Source organism: Aulostomus chinensis, chromosome 12 (genome assembly GCF_037954235.1).
Source record: "Aulostomus chinensis isolate RoL2024-O1b breed Wild chromosome 12, RoL_Achi_v1.0, whole genome shotgun sequence".
NCBI lineage: Eukaryota > Metazoa > Chordata > Actinopteri > Syngnathiformes > Aulostomidae > Aulostomus > Aulostomus chinensis.
Genome location: NC_141331.1, coordinates 24,198,011 through 24,220,017, shown reverse-complemented (window position 1 = coordinate 24,220,017; position 22,007 = coordinate 24,198,011). Strand labels below are relative to the sequence as shown.

General features: G+C 44.2%; 1 protein-coding gene across 3 annotated transcripts in view; it reads left to right on the top strand.

The window, feature by feature from the left end:
* arhgef49 (Rho guanine nucleotide exchange factor 49) overlaps positions 1 to 22,007 on the top strand; it is an 85,875-nt gene that overhangs the window by 48,070 nt on the left and 15,798 nt on the right. For 2 of the 3 annotated variants that reach the window (XM_086220855.1, XM_086220854.1), the window contains exons 2-4: positions 588 to 708; positions 13,812 to 15,511; positions 20,921 to 21,116. In XM_086220855.1, the coding sequence (XP_086076981.1) occupies positions 13,872 to 15,511; positions 20,921 to 21,116 (1,836 nt within the window). In that variant the 5' untranslated portion in view covers positions 588 to 708; positions 13,812 to 13,871. The remainder of the gene's footprint in view (positions 1 to 587; positions 709 to 13,811; positions 15,512 to 20,920; positions 21,117 to 22,007) is intronic. The other variant, XM_086220856.1, reaches the window with a different exon arrangement.

Genomic DNA, 22,007 nt, shown 5'->3' with positions numbered 1-22,007 from the left:
TAATGATTTGTGTGTTTATTGATATGGAGTCTCAGATCACGTTATGATGATACAGTAGGTGGATTCCCTTGGAGTGTTACATGAGACAGTTTTTATCTGGATATGATGATATTCTTCTTATGATTGCAATATTAGTGTATCTGGATAGGGATTGTATGAACCCAGCTATAGCTCGACGTTGAATATGTTGTTAAATTTGTTTGAATGTGATACATTAAGGAAAAATGAAAAATATAATATTAAAATAGTGGCGAGCATGGATATATTGTCCTTGTTGTGAGTATAGCTGATTTCACTAATTATCATAAGTGTTAACCAGAAACCAAGCTTGATGTGTGATCTCTGCTACTTTCTTCTGACTGACAAATTCTAATTATGTAATTGACTCAACATCTAATTCAATTTGCAAAAGGAGGACACGGTTTGTTTTACAGTATCACGACCCATCTGTCTCTGCTGCGCTGTCTATCTCTCAGAGTTAGCAGGGCACTCCTCTCCGCCATGGTAGTCTGTTATTATATTTAGAAAATGCAGCTCATTGATTGATGGGATGTTTTTCTGCTTCTTTACTCCCTCTTTATTTGTAGCTCAGGGCCACATCTCTCTTGCTCAGTTGGAGCTCCAGACAGACGGAGAAGAGGAACCAGGCACTTTGGGACTTGAGCCAATGATCTGTAGGAGGAGAGAGGCAGCGTAGACTAAAATGGGGTAAGTTTAGAAGATCAGACGGTTCTCTAACAGTTTACTAGCTGCAGGACCTTCTGGCTACAACACCAGGAGTTGTTTTTTTTCCTACCAAAGCTGATCCCTGGAACATGAGGCATGTTATTAGGTAACCTCTGCACAGTGAGAGAGGCGAGGCCAACATGAACACACTGATGTGAGCACACATTGGCAGAAATACACATTAATACTACGCAAACGCATGTTCACACATGCAAGCATGCACACATGAATTCACTATTCAGCCTTATAGCAAGGCTTCAGCAGGCTTAGTTCTTATCACCCCATTGAATAGCACAGGAGAATATATTTAAGGTAGTACCGCTCAACTTTACCTTCCAGAATTTCCATAAAATGCAGGGGGATGAGTTGGAGGATTGGTGGACCTAACAGAGAGAGGTGTGTTTGTTTGTGTTTGTTCCCACAGTTTCATAGTGTTTAAATCTAAATAATGATAGATAGATAGATAGATAGATAGATAGATAGATAGATAGATAGATAGATAGATAGATAGATAGATAGATAGATAGATAGATAGATCGATATATCGATAGATAGATAGACAGATTTAATTCACAGAAACTAGGATCTTTTGAACAACACAGAATAGCCGAAATGTAGGAAAAGAACAAAAGATGTACAAACTGCAGTTGGAACTATGCAGTGTCAAAGCCACTATGTTCTTCATCTTCCCTTCCAAAGCAATTGTTTCCATATGTATTTGTGTTTATTTAACCTGTATTGATGCATTATAATGCCACATCCTGGCAACAGTTCTGACACTGAAGATGGCTCAGGCTGGTTGAATGGTTTCAGTAAACTCACAATCTCACAAAAATGCTGAACAAAAATATTTTTCCTGCTCATTGTATAAGAAGCCGCAAAGATTTCTATGATGTGTATTATGTTGATGTTCTGGCAATTACTAGGTAACAATAATCTCCACAGTACAATGAAACAGTCCACCGCTGTTTTCTTTGGAGCTCTTCAATTCCACATGGCTTTAAAAATGAGAGGACTTTTCCTGTGCTACACCCATTAATATCAAATCTATACTGCCTGAAGAATGAAAAATCATGACAGTGAAAGCCATAGGTATTCAGTTTATATTCTTAATGACTTTTAAGATAATGGAACATATTTGATATAAAAATGTGAATTGGATCATAGTATGCATAACAAGAATTAGTGTAACAAATAGAATTAGCTTTATTTTATTACCACCATCAAGGCCATTGTTTTGGTGGCTTCTCCTCCTCTCACCTGTGCTGCTGAGTACAGTGTAAGCTTTGCAGAGAGACTGCCCTGCAAACCCTCTGCACCCAAGTTCCACTGGCAAGCACCTTGCCTTCCAGCCTTTTCTGTGGCAGTCGCTTAGTAGGTCGCCATACTTACCCTTCTTGCGCTCGAATGCCTCCTCCATACGCTCTTCCCATGGCACAGTGAGCTCCAGCATAACAATGTTCTTCATTGCCTCTGACACCAGGATGATGTCAGGCCTGAGGGGGGTCTTAGCAACATGCGGTGGGAACTTGAGTTGGCTGCCAATATTCACTGACAGCTGCCAGTCCTGTGATGAAAAAAACATCATTTGATTTACATCATAATTACACTGTGTTGTGACGTTTTGTCTTCACGGGTTGTTCAGCAACATAATATGTAGTGCAGGGGTCCTCAACTACAAATGTTAAAGGTCTAGAAATTATTTTTGGAGGAAGTTAAAGGCCCGTGTGCCCGCATGCAAAATATTGGTGTTTTGTTCTTTCGGCATATTAGACACATAGGTTTAGTGCTCGAGGGAGATAGGATGAACAAATACTTATCAGTCCATTCTTCACTGAACTAGCGCACTTAGCCATTGTGATTTATTCACATTCCGTGGTCGTTTTCTTTGTAACAACTCGCGAAGTGCTGCTGCAAAATCGAGAACTCTCGCTGCTCCTATTCTCGTGTGCATCCTGTGACACAACAGAACAGTCTGGCTCACTGTCACGATAACTTGCTCATTAGTAGCCCGTAAATAATATGTTGGGGGAATAAATAGTAATAATCACAGACCCTGGGGAAGTTAAAGTTTTTTTTATTGAAAAGTTTTTGTTGTGCTCTACAGTGCCACCTAGTGAATGCAGTAAGTGGTATTGATACCACAATGCACACATAAGTCTGCTCTTTCCTACGTAATCAAAATGAAATTGGTTTGGCTTGCCCTGGCAAAGGTGTGCAGTCTCTAAGTGTTCTTGAGGTACTATTTTTATTCTGCCCAGTGAGCAGTAGTTGTTCCATGAACCTAAACTATCTCAGTGCACTCGAAGAAAAATTGCACTTGAGGAGAGAAACTTCTTGAGAAAAGGTTTTGCAAACAGATGAAATGATTTTAGTCTTGACATGAATCTGTTACAGACTCTACTTCTCTAGGTCCAGCATTTATAGTGGTAGATGAGATCTGACTACTTGTCTCACAGACTTGGACTCCGTGCTGCCCCATCAAGTTTCTCCTTATCAAGCTAGGAAAAGCATTACTTTATGGACCAGAACCAGTAAGTTACCTACCAAAAACTGCTGCCACAAAGTTCGAGCAGTAGCCTACTGTGGTATAGTGGTCATCGTCGTCATCCTCCGCTTATCTAGGTCCAGGTCACGCGGGCAGCAGCCTCAGCAAGGAATCTCCGATTGTCCTCTCCCCAGCCATTTCCACCAGCTTTTGCGGGGTAATCCCGAGGCGTTCCCAGGCCAGCCAAGAGATATAACCCCTCCAGCATTTCCTGGGTCAGTCCCAAGGCCTCCTCACCAGATGCCTGAACCACCTCAACTGACTCGACATGGAGGAGCAGCGGCTCTACTCTGAGTCCCTCCTGAATGACCGAGCTTCTCACCCCATCTTTAAGGGGGAGCCCAGCCACCCTACGGAGGAAACTCATTTTGGCTGCTTGTATTCACGATCTTGTTCTTTCAGTAATTACCCAAAGCTCATGACCATAGATGATGGTTGGAACGTAGATTGACAGGTAAAGAGGGAGCTTTGCCAAAAGGTGAAGTCGAGAGCTTCACCTTTTGGCAAAGCTCCCTCTTTACCACAACAGACAGGTTTAGCACCTGCATCACTGTGGACACCGCCCCAATCCACCTGTCAATCTCCCGCTCCATCTTACCCTCACTCATGAACAAGATCCTGAGATACTTAATTCCTCCACCTGAGGCAAGACCTCCCCCCCAGACCTGGAGTGGGCAGGCCACCCTTTTCCGGCTGAGGACCATGGCCTCAGACTTGGAGGTGCTGATTCTCATCGCTGCCACTTCACATTCGGCTGCAAACTGCCCCAGCAAGAGCTGGAGGTCGTGGCCTGATGGACCCAAGAGGACCACATCATCTGCAAAAAGCAGGGACGACATCCTCCCATCACCAAACTCGACCCCCCCCCCCCCCCCCACCACCTGGCTGCACCAAAAATTCTGTCGATAAAAGTTATGAACAGAACCGGTGACAAAGGGCAGCCTTGGCAGAGTCCAACCCTCACTGGGAACAAGTCTGACTTACTGCCGGCAATGCGAACCAGACTCTCACTCCTCTGTTGGAGAGACTGACTGGCCCTTTGTAAGGGGCCATCCACCCCCTACTCCCGGAGTACCCCAACAGGCTGTTCCTAGGAACATGGTCATAAGCCTTCTCTAAATCCACAAAGCACATGTGGACTGATTGGGCAAACTTCCATGCCCCTTCTCGCACCCTAGTGAGGGTGAAGAGCTGATCCACAGTTCCATGCCCAGGATGAAAACCACATTGCTCCTCCTCGATCTGAGGTTTGACTATCACCCTGACCCTCCTCTCCAGTATCCTGGCATAGACCTTTTCAGGGAGGCTGAGGAGTGTGATCCCCTGATAGTTGGAACACACCCTCTGGTCCCTTTTCTTAAAGATGGGGACCACCACCCCGGTCTGCCACTCCAAAGGCACCGCCTCTGATGTCCACACAATGTTGCAGAGACGTGTCAACCAAGACAGCCCTATAACATCCAGAGCCTGGAGATACCCAGGGTGGCTCTCATCCACTCCCGGAGCTCTGCCACCACAGAGTTGTTTCACTGCCTCAGCAACTTCTGCCCTGGAGATTGGACGACCAAGTCCAATAACTGCACAACACTCGGGTTCAGGTTGAGCCTGCTGTTCCTCCCAATCATGCCACTCCAGGTCACGCTGTCATTGCCCACGTGAGCATTGAAGTCCCCCAGTAGGACAATGGAGTCCCCAGTCGGGGCGCCATCCAGCACCCTTTCAAGGGACTCCAAAAAGGATGGGTACTCTGAACTGCTGTTCGGCACAGAAGCACAGACAACAGTCAAGACCTGTTCCCCAACCAGAGGGTGCAGGAAAGCAACCCTTTTGTTTTGGGGTAAACCCCAACATACAGGCAAAGAGTCTGGGGGCTATCAAAAAGCCCATCCCGGCTCTCCACCTCTCACCCAGAGAAAGTCCTGCAAAGGAGAGAGTCCAGCCCCGCTGAAAAACTTGGGTTTTGGACCCAGAGCTATGTGTCGAGGTGAGGCTGACTATATCTAGCCAGTAACACTCAACCTCTTTTATTAAATTGCATGCTGCCGACTTCAATTTTCGAATGCCATAGGCCTGCTTCCAACCAGGAGTTGCTGGGTGTTAATTCCCGAGGAAGACAACACTAAAAACACAAGACCAAACACAAAGTAAGAGAAAAATAAACATATAAGAAAACAATAATAAAGTCGAAAGACATAGAGAAATCACTCAAGCCAAACAACAGAATGCAAGTACACTCACTGTCACTCCACCCACTCAGAGAGAGAGAAAGAGAGAGGGGCACAGGCGTGCTGAGCAGCATGCTGCCTCCCATTTACTCACACACACACACACACACACACACACACACACGCATACATGTGCTTGTGCTAATTGAACCCAAATTCCACACATCAGCGCCTTTTTTCCAAACAAAATCGTGCACTTCCTTGTTTGTGCCTGTGAAGCAGAATAACAAATAACAAGTGCACCCTCCTTTTAACGTGCTTTCACCTTAAGATGCTTTTGAAGATGAAAAATGACTGAGATGACACATCTAAAAAGAACAAGCCAATGTTTAGGGAAATATACTTGTTTCTCCCAAGAGCCAGACTAGACGATAGACGTCTTCTCTTTGTGCTGCATGATGGAGCTGAGACCCACAGAGACAAGCTGAACTTGTTACCTAAGCGCAATGAACAGTAGTTAATAGGCTGTGGAATACAGATGCGTCAAAATTCATCAAACACATTTTTCTCCTAAACAGGTCTTGCCTGAAAACTAGGTTAGGTACAACATTCACTATACCATAATTTAAAAGCAACATGACAATTTTAGAATCAGAGACTTGAAATAATTTCATGAGAGGGCACTATGATTTGCCCCAGCCCCCAAAATTTTAGCTAATAAAACAAATGCTTATTGATGACTTGAACAACGATGAGAATGCTACTTCTAATCATGGCTGACTTCAGAGAGGATGAGGAGGATTACCTCTGATCTGTTTGAATCACAATAAACTCCTCTGTATATGTTACATGCACCCCATGCTTTCTTGTCCATCCTCAACCATTGATTGTGCTAAGCTAAGTAGCTGTCAGCTGGTCACCATGGGTCTCAGCTCCCAAAAGCCCACACAGGGGAGCGGTCTCTCTATCTTCTTGTCTGGCTTGGGGGGGACAGCAATAAGCTCATTTCTCAAAAAGTTGGCATGTTCCTTTAAATGCCACTGGGAGACTGGCCAGGCGGTTTCATTTGTTCTAGAAGCTCAGCCTACCTGGCACCTGCGAGGTAACTCATAGGGGCAGCAACAGCAGCAGGTGCAGCTTGTGCAGGATGGACATCATAACAGTCAGGTGGGGGTGGCAATATTTGTGTGTGAAGGTTAGCGGTCTGAGGCAGCAGGGTAGCGTGGAGGTAGTGTCTCTCAGCCTGTACGCTGTAGTGCCAGCTGGAAGCCAGGAGGATAGACTGAATCCTGGGTGACAACAGCCCCTAATGCCGTGGCATGGACCCTCACAACCAATAAACTTTTTGGGACAGGGCAGACCGTGATTTCCTCTGGTGTGAAACTGGGTCAACTGATTGCAGTTCTGTGCTCTGATATTCATTATTTGAGAAGCTACATGCTCGACCAAAGGGACATGACAGCCTTCCGGACACACTGATTTACAGTTTATGAGTCCCTGGTTAGGAATCAGGCACGAGTGAATGATATTGCACAGGTAAATTTGTTCCATGTCCTTCCAGTAAATACAAGTGTTAATGATTCCAGATTAATCCCCGTAGAAACTCATTGCTGTTCTTGAAGGTGAAGCTGAAGACGCCACTCACATGAGCAGCCTTAACAGAGCTGTTTTCATTGACTAGCTATGATTGTCTCATTCCCCTGAAAGAGGGACTGAGTCAAAGTAAAATTACATTGTTTATGCTAGTGAAATGTCACCCACTTTCCCAGTGAAGCTCACTGATGTGTTTTAATAGCTTCTGATCAACAATGGGGCCCAGAAGAGTGGCACACAGCAATGATGCATAGAAGGTACACTTTCAGTCTTTTTATGGCATTTGTGATGAAGAAAGATATAAAATATCATTATTCTTCCCTTTGAGATTGTCCTTGCACTTCCTTTAAAAATGGACAGATTTCTCCCCTTTCTGTTTGTTTTGGAGTACCGTTCATTCAATGAACAAATGAGATTTGAGGCAAGACGCCTGTACTTGCTGTGCTGGAGGTTACTGATTAACTGTGATCGCAGCCTCGCTTGCTTGTAGTATGTGAGGAATGGCGATTTATCCATTACTGCAAGGCAGCAGAGAAGTGTGGCATCCTGTTCGTGCTTTGGCATTAGGGAGCATTTGAAACTAAAGAAGATTTGGGTTTTATTATTCACCTAATGCATCAGGGATGAGCCCTCTGAGACCCTGTTTCATAATCAGTCATAATCACAGCCATAACCCCGCACTGCCGACTGTAATGTAGACAGAATATGAGATATGGATGACAGGCGTTTGGGTTGTGTGGTTAACACGCTATTTGTACTCATTACAGACAGAAAGAGCAGGCTGCGGTAGCCTCTCTCTGACTCTCCCTTCTCCCAGCTAATCTACAACTGCTGTCTTATTAGTCAGAAGGAAAGTGCAGAGAGGGTAGCCAACAGACAGCCAAGCAGTTATCTTCATTACTATCCCCCAGCTCACCGCTTTTTCTTAACGTCACACTCATTTCCTCTCTCTTTTTGTGTCTCATCTTTTTGTCTCTTTTCCTAGCTCCCGCTCTTTTTTTCTCACTCTTGGCCTGTCTGTCTCTCTGTATCTCTGTCTCTCTATCTCCTGTTTTAATAGTCTGACAAGCAGGGCAATAATCCCACTATAATAATTATTCCTGGGGCAGAGAGAGAGAGAGAGGGAGAGAGAGAGAGAGAGAAAGCCAGAGGGTGCAGACAGGAAACCATTTATATGAAAAGTGTGTAATTATTCTGGTGAAGGAACCACACTTCAGAGGCAGTGTCCCTTTGTCCAAAGCTGCTGTTCTCTGATATTCCTAGATGTGTGTGGGTTGCCTGGTTGTCCCTGTGTTTGAAGACAGTTGATGAATCTTTGTCAGAAGAAGACTCAGCTGTGGATTCAGTAATATCTGGATAAGATGTGCAGTTAATTTCAGGTTACTTTGTCTGTGTGATATAATAACAAGGCATGCAGGTTAATAGGATACTCTAAATTAGGTATGAATTTGAGTGTGAACGGTTGTCTGTCTATGTATGCTGGCCCTGCAGTGGACTAGCGACCCATCCAGGGTGAACCCTGCCTCTTGCCCGAGGGCTGCTGGGATAGGCTCCAGTCCCCACCCCCACCCCCGCATCCCTTAACAGGATAAGTGGAAGAAAATGGATGGATGAATGGATGTGCATGCCAGTGTTCAGACAATTAATGTTCACTAGATGTGAATTAGTCATGAGATTAAAATAACACAACCCAAAATACTTTATTTTGTGAGTTTTTTTTTAATGCAATTAAGTTTTGGATCTGTCATTGGAATTTTTTTTTTTTAAATGATGTGATGTTATTGTAATGGGATTTCACAGACAGTCCATAATGACTTTTTGAGATTTTCTATGATCTCTGAGAATCATGAGTAGTTTCTGCCCCCAGATTTAATCTCACACTTGCAGAATCTTGACAATTAACATTCTAAATATACTAGTTGTCAGCTGGGCTTTGAATCCAAAATAAAAATGTAGCAAATAGAGGAAATGCGCATAAAAATGGGCAAACAAGTCCATAATACCTTAACAATATGATTTAGTGATGCAGCCGTATCACATCTTGGAACATGTAATGAAAATGATTGTATCTATTTAAATGGTTACGCCATTTTTTTAACCTCCCGAATAAACATCCTTTTTAATGAACGATACTGTTTCAGACTTGAGGCTGTAACTTCTTACTGTTCCTGGCAGCCTTTGGGCTTTATTAATGGGAAGTTCCATGCATTATGGCTCAGAGGTTGAGTGGCTATCAAGTAACGGAGGGGTTGCTGGTTTTATTCTGGCTTCCCCCAGTGACCATGTCAAAGTACTCATGAGCAAGATTCTGAATTTGTAATTGTTGGCACCTTGTATGACAGCCTTCTCCAGCGTGTGTGTGTGTGTGTGTGTGTGTGTGTGTGTGTGTGTGTGTGTGTGTGTGTGTGTGTGTGTGTGTGTGAGAGAGAGAGAGAGAGAGAGAGGTATCATTGTAGAGTAATTCGAGTACTGCCAAGGTGAAAGGGTGCAATATAAATACCATTCCATTGATTTTGTCTGTCACCTTACCATTGTGAAGAAATGCTTATTTAAATCAACAGTGCCACGGTCACAGGCCACTGGTACACATTACTGCACTTTGATTGTTCTTTCTTTTGTATATCCTTTTATTCTGGGATATTAAAAAAGTACAAATGTCACATTTTAATCATTATTACAACATTGCAACATTATTTCTACATGGAAATAATGTAAACTAATGGCTGTCTGGTCAGTGGGAGAAGTACTGTCAAAACAAAACAGTACAGTTTTCAAAGTTATTACCGATAATGTGAATTAATTGATCAAAACCTGCCCACTTGTTGCTACCAACATGGAAAAAAACCTATATGTAACATCTATGTTTAACATATATGTCCACATGACATTGACATATAGGTGAGATATAAAGTTTTGGCCGATTTCCTATATTAAATGTACATATAGAGAATAGAATAGAATAGAATAGAATGCCTTATTGTCATTATACCAGGTACAATGAGATGCAACGCTGCTCCTTAGGATGTGCACATATAAATTGAAAAATATACATAGACACATATTTACACTACGATACCTACTATAGGACTAGTACTGACATAACTGTACATAGACTCTGCAAAGACATAAGGACATATACTTATCCATATAAGACATGTACATAGACTGTACAACTGTAAACAGGCTTGTGCAAGTCCCACTTTGGATACATGTGGGAGTGGATAGCAGCTTTTAGTGGTGCTGTGGTGCATCTAGGTGCACAGGCACATTCTAGTACCAGATTCAAGGTGGCTGTGTCATCAACAGATTGAGGTGACATAGCATTTGCAGTGCAAACATGGCAGAACAGTCCTGGTGATATTGCAAAACATATAGAGGTACTTATACAGTTCAGTCTTCATCCTGAGCTGGTTTTGTGTAGGAGGCTGGCAGATTTGGTAGGGGAAAAGATAGTGCCGGTAATTGTGCGGAGGCACTTCAGTTCCTTAGTGCAAGCTTGCGTTGACCATGGTGACAGCTTTGGGAAAGAAGCTGTCCCTGAGTCTGTTTGTCTTTGCTGGGATGGACCTGTAGCGCCTGCCAGAGGGCAACAGGTTGAATAGGTGGAATGCGGGATGAGTGCTGTCCTTGATGATGTTCTTGGCTTTGTTAAGGCTGCGTGAGGTGTAGATGGTGGTTCGGTCAGGCAGGGGGCATCCGATGATCTTTTGTGCTGTGTTGGTCACTCTCTGCAGACTCTTCCTGTCAGCTTCAGTGCAGCTGGAGTGCCATGCTGACACAGCGTACATCAGCAGGATCTCAATGGTTGAGCGGTAGAAGGTCACCTGCAGGTTGGTGTCAAGCTGTTCTTTCCTGAGCACCCTCAGGAAGTGGAGTCGCTGCTGGGCCTTCTTAACCAGTGCTGACGTGTTGGCTGTCCAGGAGAGGTCAGCAGAGATGTGAACCCCGAGGAATTTGAAGGTCTCTACTCACTCCACACTTTCCCCATTGATGTAAAGGGGTGCAGGGGGGGTTCTGTTCGGACGGAAGTCCAGAATGAATTCCTCAGTCTTTGATATGTTCAGCGCCAGGTTGTTGCCTGCACACCACTGGCTGAGTCTAAGGACCTCATCTCTGTAGGCTGCCTTGTTCCCCCTGTGATGCCCACCACTGTCATGTCATCCGCAAATTTGACGATGATGTTCTCAGGGTGAGTGGATCTGCAGTCATGCGTGTAGAGTGAGTAGAGCAGTGGACTCAGCACACACCCCTGGGGTGAGCCGGTGCTGAGAGAGCAGGCTGATGATAGGTGGGGGCCCAGCTTCACATGCTGGGGTCTGTTGACCAGGAAGTCTTTGATCCAGGAAGAGGTGGATGGTGGGAGCCCCTGGTCAGGTAGCTTGGGGATTAGAATGTCCGGTAATATTGTATTGAAGGCTGAGCTGTAGTCTACGAAGAGCATCCTGACATAGCTTCCTCTTTTCTCCAGGTGGCTCAGTGCAGAGTGGAGGGCTGTGGCTATCGCGTCTTCAGTGGATCTGTTTGATGCAAACTGATGCAGGTCCAGGGTGGAGGGGAGACAGGCGTTGATGTGTCTCAGCACCAATTTCTCAAAGCATTTTGTGATGATTGGTGTGAGTGCTACTGGGCAATAGTCATTGAGGGTGGTTGTGGGTGACTTTTTAGGGACTGGGATGATGGTGGCTGATTTCAGGCAGGCTGGGATGTTGGCTTGTATCAATGACATGTTGAAAATGTCAGTGAATACTGGTGCTAGCTGGTCTGCACATGCCTTCAGCATTTTCCGTGGTACTCCATCCGGGCCCGTGGCCTTCCTGGGGTTGACGGCGCGAAGTACCCGTCTAACGTCCTCCAGCCCCACAGTGAATGGGGGGCTATCAGAAGTCGTTGTGGGTTGGAGTGGGGGTTGGGGTGGTGTGGCTGAGTGCTGTGCCTGGGACTCAAAGCGAGCGAAGAAGCTGTTCAGCTCCTCTGCCTGTGCTCCGTCTGAGTCCCCAGCTGACACAGTACAGCCCCTGTAGTTGGTGATGGACTGTATGCTCTACCACACCTGCCGGGGGTTGTTGAGCTGTTCCTCAATCTTCTGTTTGTGGATTTCTTTGGTGGCCTTGATGCATATGTAGGTTGCATATATGTACATATAGGTTACATATATTATACATATAATGGAAATGAGCCAATTTTTTTTTTTACAGTTCACTTATATGTCAAACCTATATGTGGACCTATATGATCAATTCTTACCCGTGTGATATTCGTAATTTAAAACAAATATGCCTTTATGTACATGAATAATTAAATCCATAAATCAAAACCCAATATGTCTTTAACTCTAACATAAATTTATTCACATACTAGCAGAACAAAAATAATAAAACATCCTCTCAAAACAAACGGGAAAAAAAAGATAATTCATGGCCTCTTGTGCAGGCGGCATAACTCAGTGAGCTTGCTGTTCGTAGCAGTGCCCAACTGCTATACCTAACTTACTTGCTACTTGAATAACTTTTGCTCTGTAAACTGGCCATGTTGCACGACGTTAAAAAAAAAAATTAAAATTAAATATCCTAGTATTTGTTCTTGTTTTTAATGGACAATCTTCCATATATTTAGTTGTATGGTTCAGGTTTTAATTATAAAATGTTAATATTGTAAACAACACTTTTTCAAAGAGTTGTAAAAAAAAAAATAAAAAAAACCTCCACAGCAAGCCTCCTGTGCCTACTGGGCATTAATAACATTGGGTCAACCAAACAAATAGGTGATCACAGCCTCCTACACCTCCTCGTAGGTAGAGTAGGGCCCTACTAGCCCATGTCTTTGTGATGAAGGTATAAGGGTTATGCCTATTCAATGATATGACAGCAATCAAGAGACATATATGCCTTGTATTATGAACATATATGACATATATGTGGATATAAACAAGATATATAGGAGACATATGTGGCCTGTATATGGACATATAGGCAGTATATTTGGGACCTATACTGTATGTGGCATATATGTGCATACATGCACCATATAGGCCAGGGGGATTCTATGGATGTCCTTACGTCTGACTTGATTTATGACTTCAGTTTTCCTTTTTGTTTGAAGTATTTTTCAATGCATCATGATGTTCACTTTGTAAATTTAGATGCAATGTGTTGTAAAAAAGAAAAAAAAAAGGTTACCTAGTGATTGACAAGTCACTAATTCTGCAGTGCTGAATCAGGATTGAGGTGTTCCACCATAGAGCCACACTATTGTTCAAATACGGTCAAATACACTTCAGAAAGATCAAGATGGCCATGGCAGAAATGCTGTGCTCAGGACTTCAGAATTGGAGTTCATAATGTAATGAGTGATATCACGATGGCCACGTCCACCTCTTTCTTTTCACCTGTTTTATGTTTCTGATACTAACTGATACTGATACAACCGAGTTTTTATCCAGGTTGGTCTGTTGTATTCATTTATTGTGTCAATAAGCACTTTTATTTTGCATGTAGTCTGATGCTGGGAAGGTCAAACATAATACCACTTTTTTTCCACAAGCCTGTTGCATTCAGTTGCCCTCACCCCCCTCCCTTCATCTGCCTATGTGGGCTCAGCTCTTTATATTGTATTGTATATGTCTGTTAGGCTTTCCTGCAAGACAAATTGTCCTTCAGGATCAAAAAACATTGAAATTGTGACGAGTTAAATGGCAGAACCACAAACACGGTACAAAAGGATGAGTATTTTCTTTTTGATCTCTTTTCTTATCTCTACTTGTTGTTTCTTCATCCCTGTAGGCTCCAGATCTGCATACCTGCCAACTGTCTGTCTAAAGGCCGCTTGCTGAGGCCACAGCAATGCCAGACGTGAAGTCTCCACTACTATGTGACTGCCCTTCCATCGCCTCCACCGCAGCCTCTGCTGGCTCACATTCTGGCTGTGCTTCCTCTCTTGACCTCGTCATTGACATGGAGCCCTGCATCACCAACCTCCCCCTATCTCCTGACCCCCTGGCCACCTTCCCCAGACACAGATCCAGTGTACCCTACTATCACAGTCTTCAGGGACCTCCATTCCCACTCATGACCAGGTGTAACAGCAGTACACTACTCACTAACCTGGGGTTGAGGCACTGCTCTGGTAGGCAGGGCCCTCCAGAGATAGGGCTAGGACAGGGGCTGGCGCTGGGCCCCTGCATCCAAACAGGAAGTAATGGCAGCAGGCCTTACAGGAGTATGGAAAATCTAAACTGGAACACAGTTTCTGATTCAGGCTTGTGCACATTTAATGCTGCCCCATACAGGAGTGTAGACAGTGAGTTTATTTTGCGCTACACCTCCACTAGCCACTGGTATGATGGGCCACCGGTGGCCAACTCTTTGGTGGGGGCCCATGGAGTGATGCCCAACCCAGAGAGCCTGGCATTCTATCCTCGACACGGGCTCCCCAGGAAGGATCTACCACTCTTCCCTCAATTGCTATTCCCTGGTGGTGTTGACGAATGGGATGCTAGGAAAGGCTTAAGGGAAAAACTCAGGCTCCAAAGTGCAAGGTCAGCAGTTGAGCCTGTGAAGCCCCTCCCGTTGCGGCCACAAGTGGCCCCTGGTGTTCCACCCACTGAACAGGAAGGGGTACCTCATCTGAATTCCACAGATGCAGGGTCCAGGCTGCTGTGCACAACACGCATCACCTGCCCTGAGGAGATCAAGCAGGAGGTTTTGAGGCGCCTGCAACTCCGTCGGCAGAACAGCAGCCCCAACCTGGCTCTCCACAGCTCCCTGTCCAGCCCAGAAGTGGTTAAGACATCCTACACCACTGACAACCTTGGTTGTAACAAAAAAGCACCAGATTCTGTGTCAGAATTTGATACAGGTCCTGTAGGATCCCTATATATCCCCACATTTGAGGAGTTTAAGAGGATGAGGCAGAAGGAGGGTGAGCAGTGTGCCAACCTTAACCAGGAGTTCTCAGGAGACCCTGTGGTATCTGGAACATCTAAGGCACATGTGCTCCCAGACATGTTAATGCTCTCTGATCTGACTTGTCCTCCTTTGCGCTATAGTGGAGGACACAGTGAGTGGAGTGCAGACATGGAGGGAGAAAAGAGCCCAGGTGTAAGGACAGGCAGTCCTGATGAAGGCCCACAGACCAAATCTCCTAGTAACACTTCCTCCACCCCCTCCACCTTTGTTAGAAGCACATTCTCCCCCATTCGCACTGGCCCATCTCCACGTCCACCCCTGCAGCCCCTCGCCAACTCAGCACAGGAGAAAGCCCACCCTGTAGGGGGAGATGATGGTAACAGCCGACGTAGGAGGAGCAGTCTAGAAACAGCTGGGTCAGTTCCCTTCCCGCCCAGCAGGGAGAACTGGGACCGGCCCTCCAGCTGCTGCCCAGCACTCCTTCTGGAGGGAACAGACCTGTCCAGCTACGGAGCCAAGATCTATAAGATGAAAGATGGCCTCATTGGCTCAGCTCTGGACCTAATCAAGAAGAGGTTAGTCTGGGTTTGGGGCACTAATTGAAGGGAAGTAGAGAGGGTTGTTGAAATATTTTGATACCTGACTGATTGGGATTTAAATTTCTAGAGTGGAGGCAGCATCAATGAAAACATGTGTCTAAATGTACTATCACAGTGGTCTCAAACTTATTTTAACCAAGTACCACCCCAGAAAAATTAAACACTCCAAGTACCACCATTATGACCAAGGTTAAAAAAAACCCCAAAACATTAGCATAGCAACTCTATTCAGCTACAGCTGGGGTAGGCAACATGTTTTTCATTGACTGAGGGACCAAACATAAGACAGTCAGAAAGAAAAATGTAACACATGTTGGAATATGCAATGATCCACTGATTGACAAATATTTATATATATATATATATATATATATATATATATATAGTATATGTATGTATGTATATACATACATATACACTGTACATATATATACAGAACAGATGTATCAGTTTATTAAATATGTTAATATATGAAAATAAGTAATGTAGTCTGAATCACCTTTAATAGCAGGACAGATTCAGGACAGAATCAGTACAAACTCTTACACAACATGCAATAGGTCTGGCTCAGGCGGGGTGACACTGCTGCTGAAACGTGCACGGGTTTGCTATGCTGTACTGGGTAGCACATGTTTAAATCATGGACCTGGTCTGTTTCAGTGTTTAGCGGTTTGCCTTCAGCTCTGCCCGTTTAAAATGTGCTGTCTGATGTGTGCTGGTTTCATGAATTCACTGGTAAGAGGACCTCGGCTCCTCCTCAGGCCAACTGAATCCAGATTGGTGATTACTTGAGTCATAACTCCCTACCATCCTGTGTTGTTTTTAGTTAACATTAGCAGGAGCAGGTGTATTGTGCTCTTGCTGCACATGGCCGTGCAACGCTTATGAACATGTCTGCATACATTGTGTATGTGTTAAAGCACTGGTCGCTGGAAATGAAATTGGTTTCTTTAATTGGTTTATACAATTTCTCTGCTCACCATGGAAACTTACATTTCAGTCGTCTTGGAATTCTATCTACCATGAAATTTCCAACAAATCCAATCCACTTCCACCCGTCTCACATGTTGATGTTAATGAGAATTTATTTCAGCGGCCATTTCAGGTGGTTTTGATATTCACTCTTTGATTATCCTTCTGTGCTATTCCCAGCACACAGCAATGAACAGTCGGACAGTGATGGCAGAGTTGTTGAAACTTAAAACTTTATATCTCCCAATTTAAATCACAGACATCAACTCCATCAGCGAGTACTAACCAGTACAAGGTTAACAAATGATACTTACAAAAAGCTGAGTATTTAACAAAAAAATGTCCATTCACTAAATCTCTATTGTTGAAGTGAAATAATGCTGTGCTCATTATTTGAGTCCTTGACCAGCTTAGAGCTGGTGGACATGTGTGTGTTTATCAGGGAAGTGCGTGTGAGCACACTTTTGTGTGTGAGTCCATCTGTTTGAGCTGACGTGTGTTGTTGTGGTATCGATTTATCTCAGTTTCTGTGATAACAGCTGTCGGAGCTAACAGGGTTGGCTCTGCAGACGAGACTGTGGGTGGGAGCCTGGCATGAAATATGGCGGACTAGACTCTCTACAGACTCACTGTACCCCCCCCCCCCTCTCCTCTCTCTCTGTATCAGCTGTTGGCTACATAAATCCAGGCTGTGGTTCATTCTGATCAAGGACAAACAAGGAGAGGGTGTGTTTCACTGCACTGTGGTACCACTGGAGTCTCGGCTTCCATGCAATTTGAATATTAGACCGTGAACACAGAGGGGCTAGTTGATGAGGCCTGTTGAGGACTAGAGACTCCCACCTCCCCCTGCTGGCTATGAGTAGTGATAGATGGTATCTTTCCCTGCCTGTCAGGAGTCTCCACTGACTGTCGCTCCTTTGTCTGCACTGCTAAATGGGATGATGAATATGGAGAGCTGAGCTGCATAAAGGCAGCAGAAAAATAAACTGGTGTGTGTTTGGGTATATACAGTATCCCTTTGCCACCGTCTAGCTCTGCAGTTATTTTCATTAATTATCTTTATAGACTGAAAAATAATGCAACATACTCAAAATTCTAGTTGTGTCTGAGGAACAAACTTAAAAATATTCATTTCTGACATCACTAGCAGCTCATGATCACCATTGTTTTCCCCGAGTGGATTTATCAATTATGTTAAAAAAAAAAAAACTCAACACACTCTTATGCCCCTCCCCTCCTTGAGGCTTTGTGAATGTTTTAATAATCTAATATGTATTAATTTAACATGACAATATTCTGTGTGATCTCTGCACCCCGAGGTATGTAGCTCCCACCAATAAGTATCTTTGTTTAAGCTTATTGTGCAGCCAAAATTGCTCACATGCATAATATAGCTGCAGCTTATTGCAGTCATGTTATTACACCTGGGAGGGATTTTATTGACCAGAAATGGAATGAAGCACTAAAGCCTGCTTATGGAGGTAATTGTATCCTGCAGTGAAGATGCACCTATTGTGTATTGTGTGTACAAGGGAGTCTTCTATTTATCTGTCTCTGTTAGATCCACCGCCATCCTTGAGAAATACAGTGAGTATGGTGTGACGCATGCATGAGGGAAAATGACAGACGGGTTCATTTCAGTGTCAAATCCTGCCATATTAAGCAGTGATCTATCACTCACAGGTCTTTGCTGATATATTAAGGTGTGGGTTATTACTTCTCGTGCATCATCCAACATTTGACAGTTAATAGTGGGAAGGCGAGGCCTTTAATTGTCTGTGTGAAAATGAATTGGATGCTTTAGTGGTGCATCTTCACAACTGTATGTATTAAAAGTACCTGACCACTCAGCTCTCTGGCACCAGTGAGACCTTTTATCTTTTATCTTCTGTGTTTATTACTTCAAAACTAATACGAAACTGACAGGTGGCAGAAGTTTACTGTTCATAAGCGTGATCACAACAAAAGACAAACAATAATATTAACACAAGAATGTAACCTCCACTCAAAATTTGCCCTGTAATATAATGGAAGCCCTTACAAAGCTTAAACAATATTTAATTAAAGGAACCTTACATCTTAGTGTAATGTCTGCACTCACTGGTTGCACACATTAGTGTTGCATTAGGTAACAAAATAGCCTGGTTTCTTGTGGCTGCAATTATGGTATGTCTGAGCGAGTCAGCCAGTAAACGGACAGTGTGTTGATTCTCCAATGGTGTCATGTGGTGATCTGTGCTCTCAACACAATCCTTAGAGCCTTACCACCTTTTGGCCCTCCGTTGCACCCCCGCATTAGAGTAACGAGAGCCACCACAGTGGCGCGTTATGTTGCATTCACGTAGCAGTGATCTCTGTGTCATCGCAGAGGCTGAGACGATTAAGAATTCAACTTGTGGATTTTTAACTTATTTCTTAAGTTTTGCTTTTCTTTTATATATTTACATTGTAAAAATAATTACATTTAGGTTTTGGCAAAGGTAGCAACCTGAGGCTTGGACTCCGTCCAAATGTAGATGGGAGATCAATACAGGCAGTCTTTAGGAATGTGTGGAAGCCAAAGCTTGAATCGGTAAAGTATCCTGCCACATATTAACATAAGGATGACAAGGTTGTGGTCATGACAAGAGAGATGTAGACAGCATGTGAGCTCAGGGTCCACCATCCAGAAACTCCACCTTTAACAGCTGCTTTGGATGTTGAAGCTTTGCAGTAATTAACACTAACATGACCTTCTCGGGCAACCCCCCCGTCTTGTCTTGTTCTGTCCATCACTTCGAAAAAGAAAGTCAATATTTTAGGTGTTTACAGCCTGTGTTTCCTTCTGAGAGCCAGACACAGTAGAGAACGTAATATGTGTTTTGACCCTGAGCTCATAAAACCTGTCATGCCAATAAAGAAACAACAAACACAATTCATTTGAGTTAACATGAAATGATCTCTAAATTTGTTGCTTTTGATAGCCATGATAATATATTTCACCCTCATGCCTGCTGGATGGTCGAGCCAGCGTCTGAAAAAGAAATCAGTACACTGATATGCACAATTTTTGCAGATTGCTAATTTTAAAACTATATTATTGCTCTTCCATATGGGATTCTTATGATGAAATGATTAAAAGTGCACTTGGGCTCATGAGGAATAAATATCAACACTGCACACTGACATTACTAATTTATTATCTCAGGAAGCTTCCAGTTGCCCCCTAGGTCAAGGCAGATGGCCGCCCACTTAGAGCATGGGTCTGCTCATAGGTTTCTGTCTTTGTTGTGATTTGGTGCCATCCATCCATCCATCTATCCATCCATCCATCCATCCATTGTGGCATTTGTGGTGTTTTTGTGTGATTTGTGGGATAATGCTTTTACTGACCTCATCTGATCATGACTGTTCAACAGCATCTTCATAGTCTGCAGGTGATCATCTGAGATGGATTAACTGTCAAAGAAGGATGTTCACTAACAGTGATGCAAAGTAATGAGATACTTTATCACACAGAGCGAAACACAACAATTGTACCTTCATCAAGTGTATAATACGAGGCTCAGACACACTCATATGTTGAAAATAAATATGAGCCAGCAGTAAGCAAGACAGTGTGTGTGAGTTCTCATTAGCAACATATTAGTTGTAATGTGAAAGTGAAACGTAACTGAATATCTACTTAGAGGATCCCTCAGTGACTTGACCTTAAATGAACAAGTTGAAGTAAGCAAGCTGAACTCACTCAGACATTGCCCTGCGTGTTGAGAGATGGGGACTGAATTGGAACAAGGGTCCCCTGGTGGACTCAAGTCTGGGACACTGTGGTTCACCGTCACCATCTTGAGCTCCATCGTGGACTGTTCATTGTCTCCGTGCACCTGCTCTTACATGCTTATACACGCCCCACTGGCATGCCTGTGTGGCGTGTGTTCAGGGGTGTGTGTGGGTTCTCTCTTCCACATGCTGGCTGTGTGGTACAAGAATGGATCTTCAGCAATCAGACAAAGGAATGAAAGAAAAGCATGTGCAAGCATCGTCCCTGTGGTCCAGAGGTTCAGGTGTTAATGTCCACTGATGTGTCTAATTACTGTCTCTCTGAGGAGGGTTGAGACTGGGGATGATGGAAGAGAGAGGTGGCATTGATTTGGGGGTTAGGGGGTGGGCTGGAGAGGGTAAATCAGGGGGACGTGGATGATATGGAAACTGTAAGGAGAAAGATGTCTGGCAGAATTATAATTTCAACCCTCCTGTCCTCCCTCCTGCATTTCCTCTCTTCCTGCTTTCCTGCTTCCATCCTCCTCCCAATTACACCTCCTCTTCCTACCTCCCATCCTTTCCCTCTTCCTCTCTTCCTCACATCTCCTCTTTCCCATGCCCCCCCACTCCCCATCTATCTCTCTCTCTGTCTCCTCCTCTCTCCACCAGCTGCAGTGCAGAGATCTCTGCCGAGGCCCCCGTCAGGCTGTCAGCTGACCAGGACGGAGACATCACCGCCCCCTCGGCCGACTGTCAGCCCTCCGCCGTTGCCATGGCAACGTCGACAACGGCCTGCGGAGCTGAGGCTGGTGAGGAGACGCCTGCAGGAGGAGGCGAAGGAGGAGCAGAGGAAGCAGGAGAATGCGTAAGGACTAATTTTCCTTAATTTCTACATCTTAAATGTGTTGCCTGCATGTATTTATCATTCCGCTTTTCCTCGCCACTTTGCATCGTACAGAAACGCGTAGATCCATTAGTATTCAAGGATGGCAGGGACACGCAAGGGGACTGCGACAGACACACAGACATGTGCACATCAGTCACACACACTGATGCAGAGGTATTTGTTGAGACAAGAGGGAACATGCAGCACTCTGTCTTCCAGCTAAGGCTCGACATCTGAGGATGCAGAAAAAATAGGATTAAGCTGGATCCAGCTGCTGCATTCCTGGAGCCAAATGTGCAAATGATGCGTATGCACAAAATCATGGATACGCCATTTCCCACACCGAATGTGATATTTATAAGTGTGCAGTTAGAAACTTGCATGTTTCAGATCAGTCATCAACGAGCAACATGAGAAAGGGGAGAAAGAAAAATAACACGAGACAGAATCATGTTTGTTTGACCTGTCAACCAACCGATTGTTGGAGTGTACACCGCTGTCTGCAAAATGCCACTTAAAGGAGCATTTCTAAAATAAAAATGAATTAGAAATTTTTGTGAGATCAATGTCACCATATGTGAGTTTTATGCAGGTAATGTTTGAATGTTTTAATGAGCAATACAAACTCATCTTTTTTAATCTGTCTGATGCCATCGATGATACGTGAGGTGTCACTGCTGAAGACGGTGTACGTATCGTCACGTGTGATATTATGAATGGCGATGACTTCTCGTAATCACAGCAGTCCTGGTACAGGACTAATCGGTTCAAGCGCAGTTCTTCCATTCTGTTTGTTCCATTGACATTTTTAAATGTTGTCACAGGCCGCACAAGTAAGCCTATGTTGACACCTATTTATAGTTGTGGTTG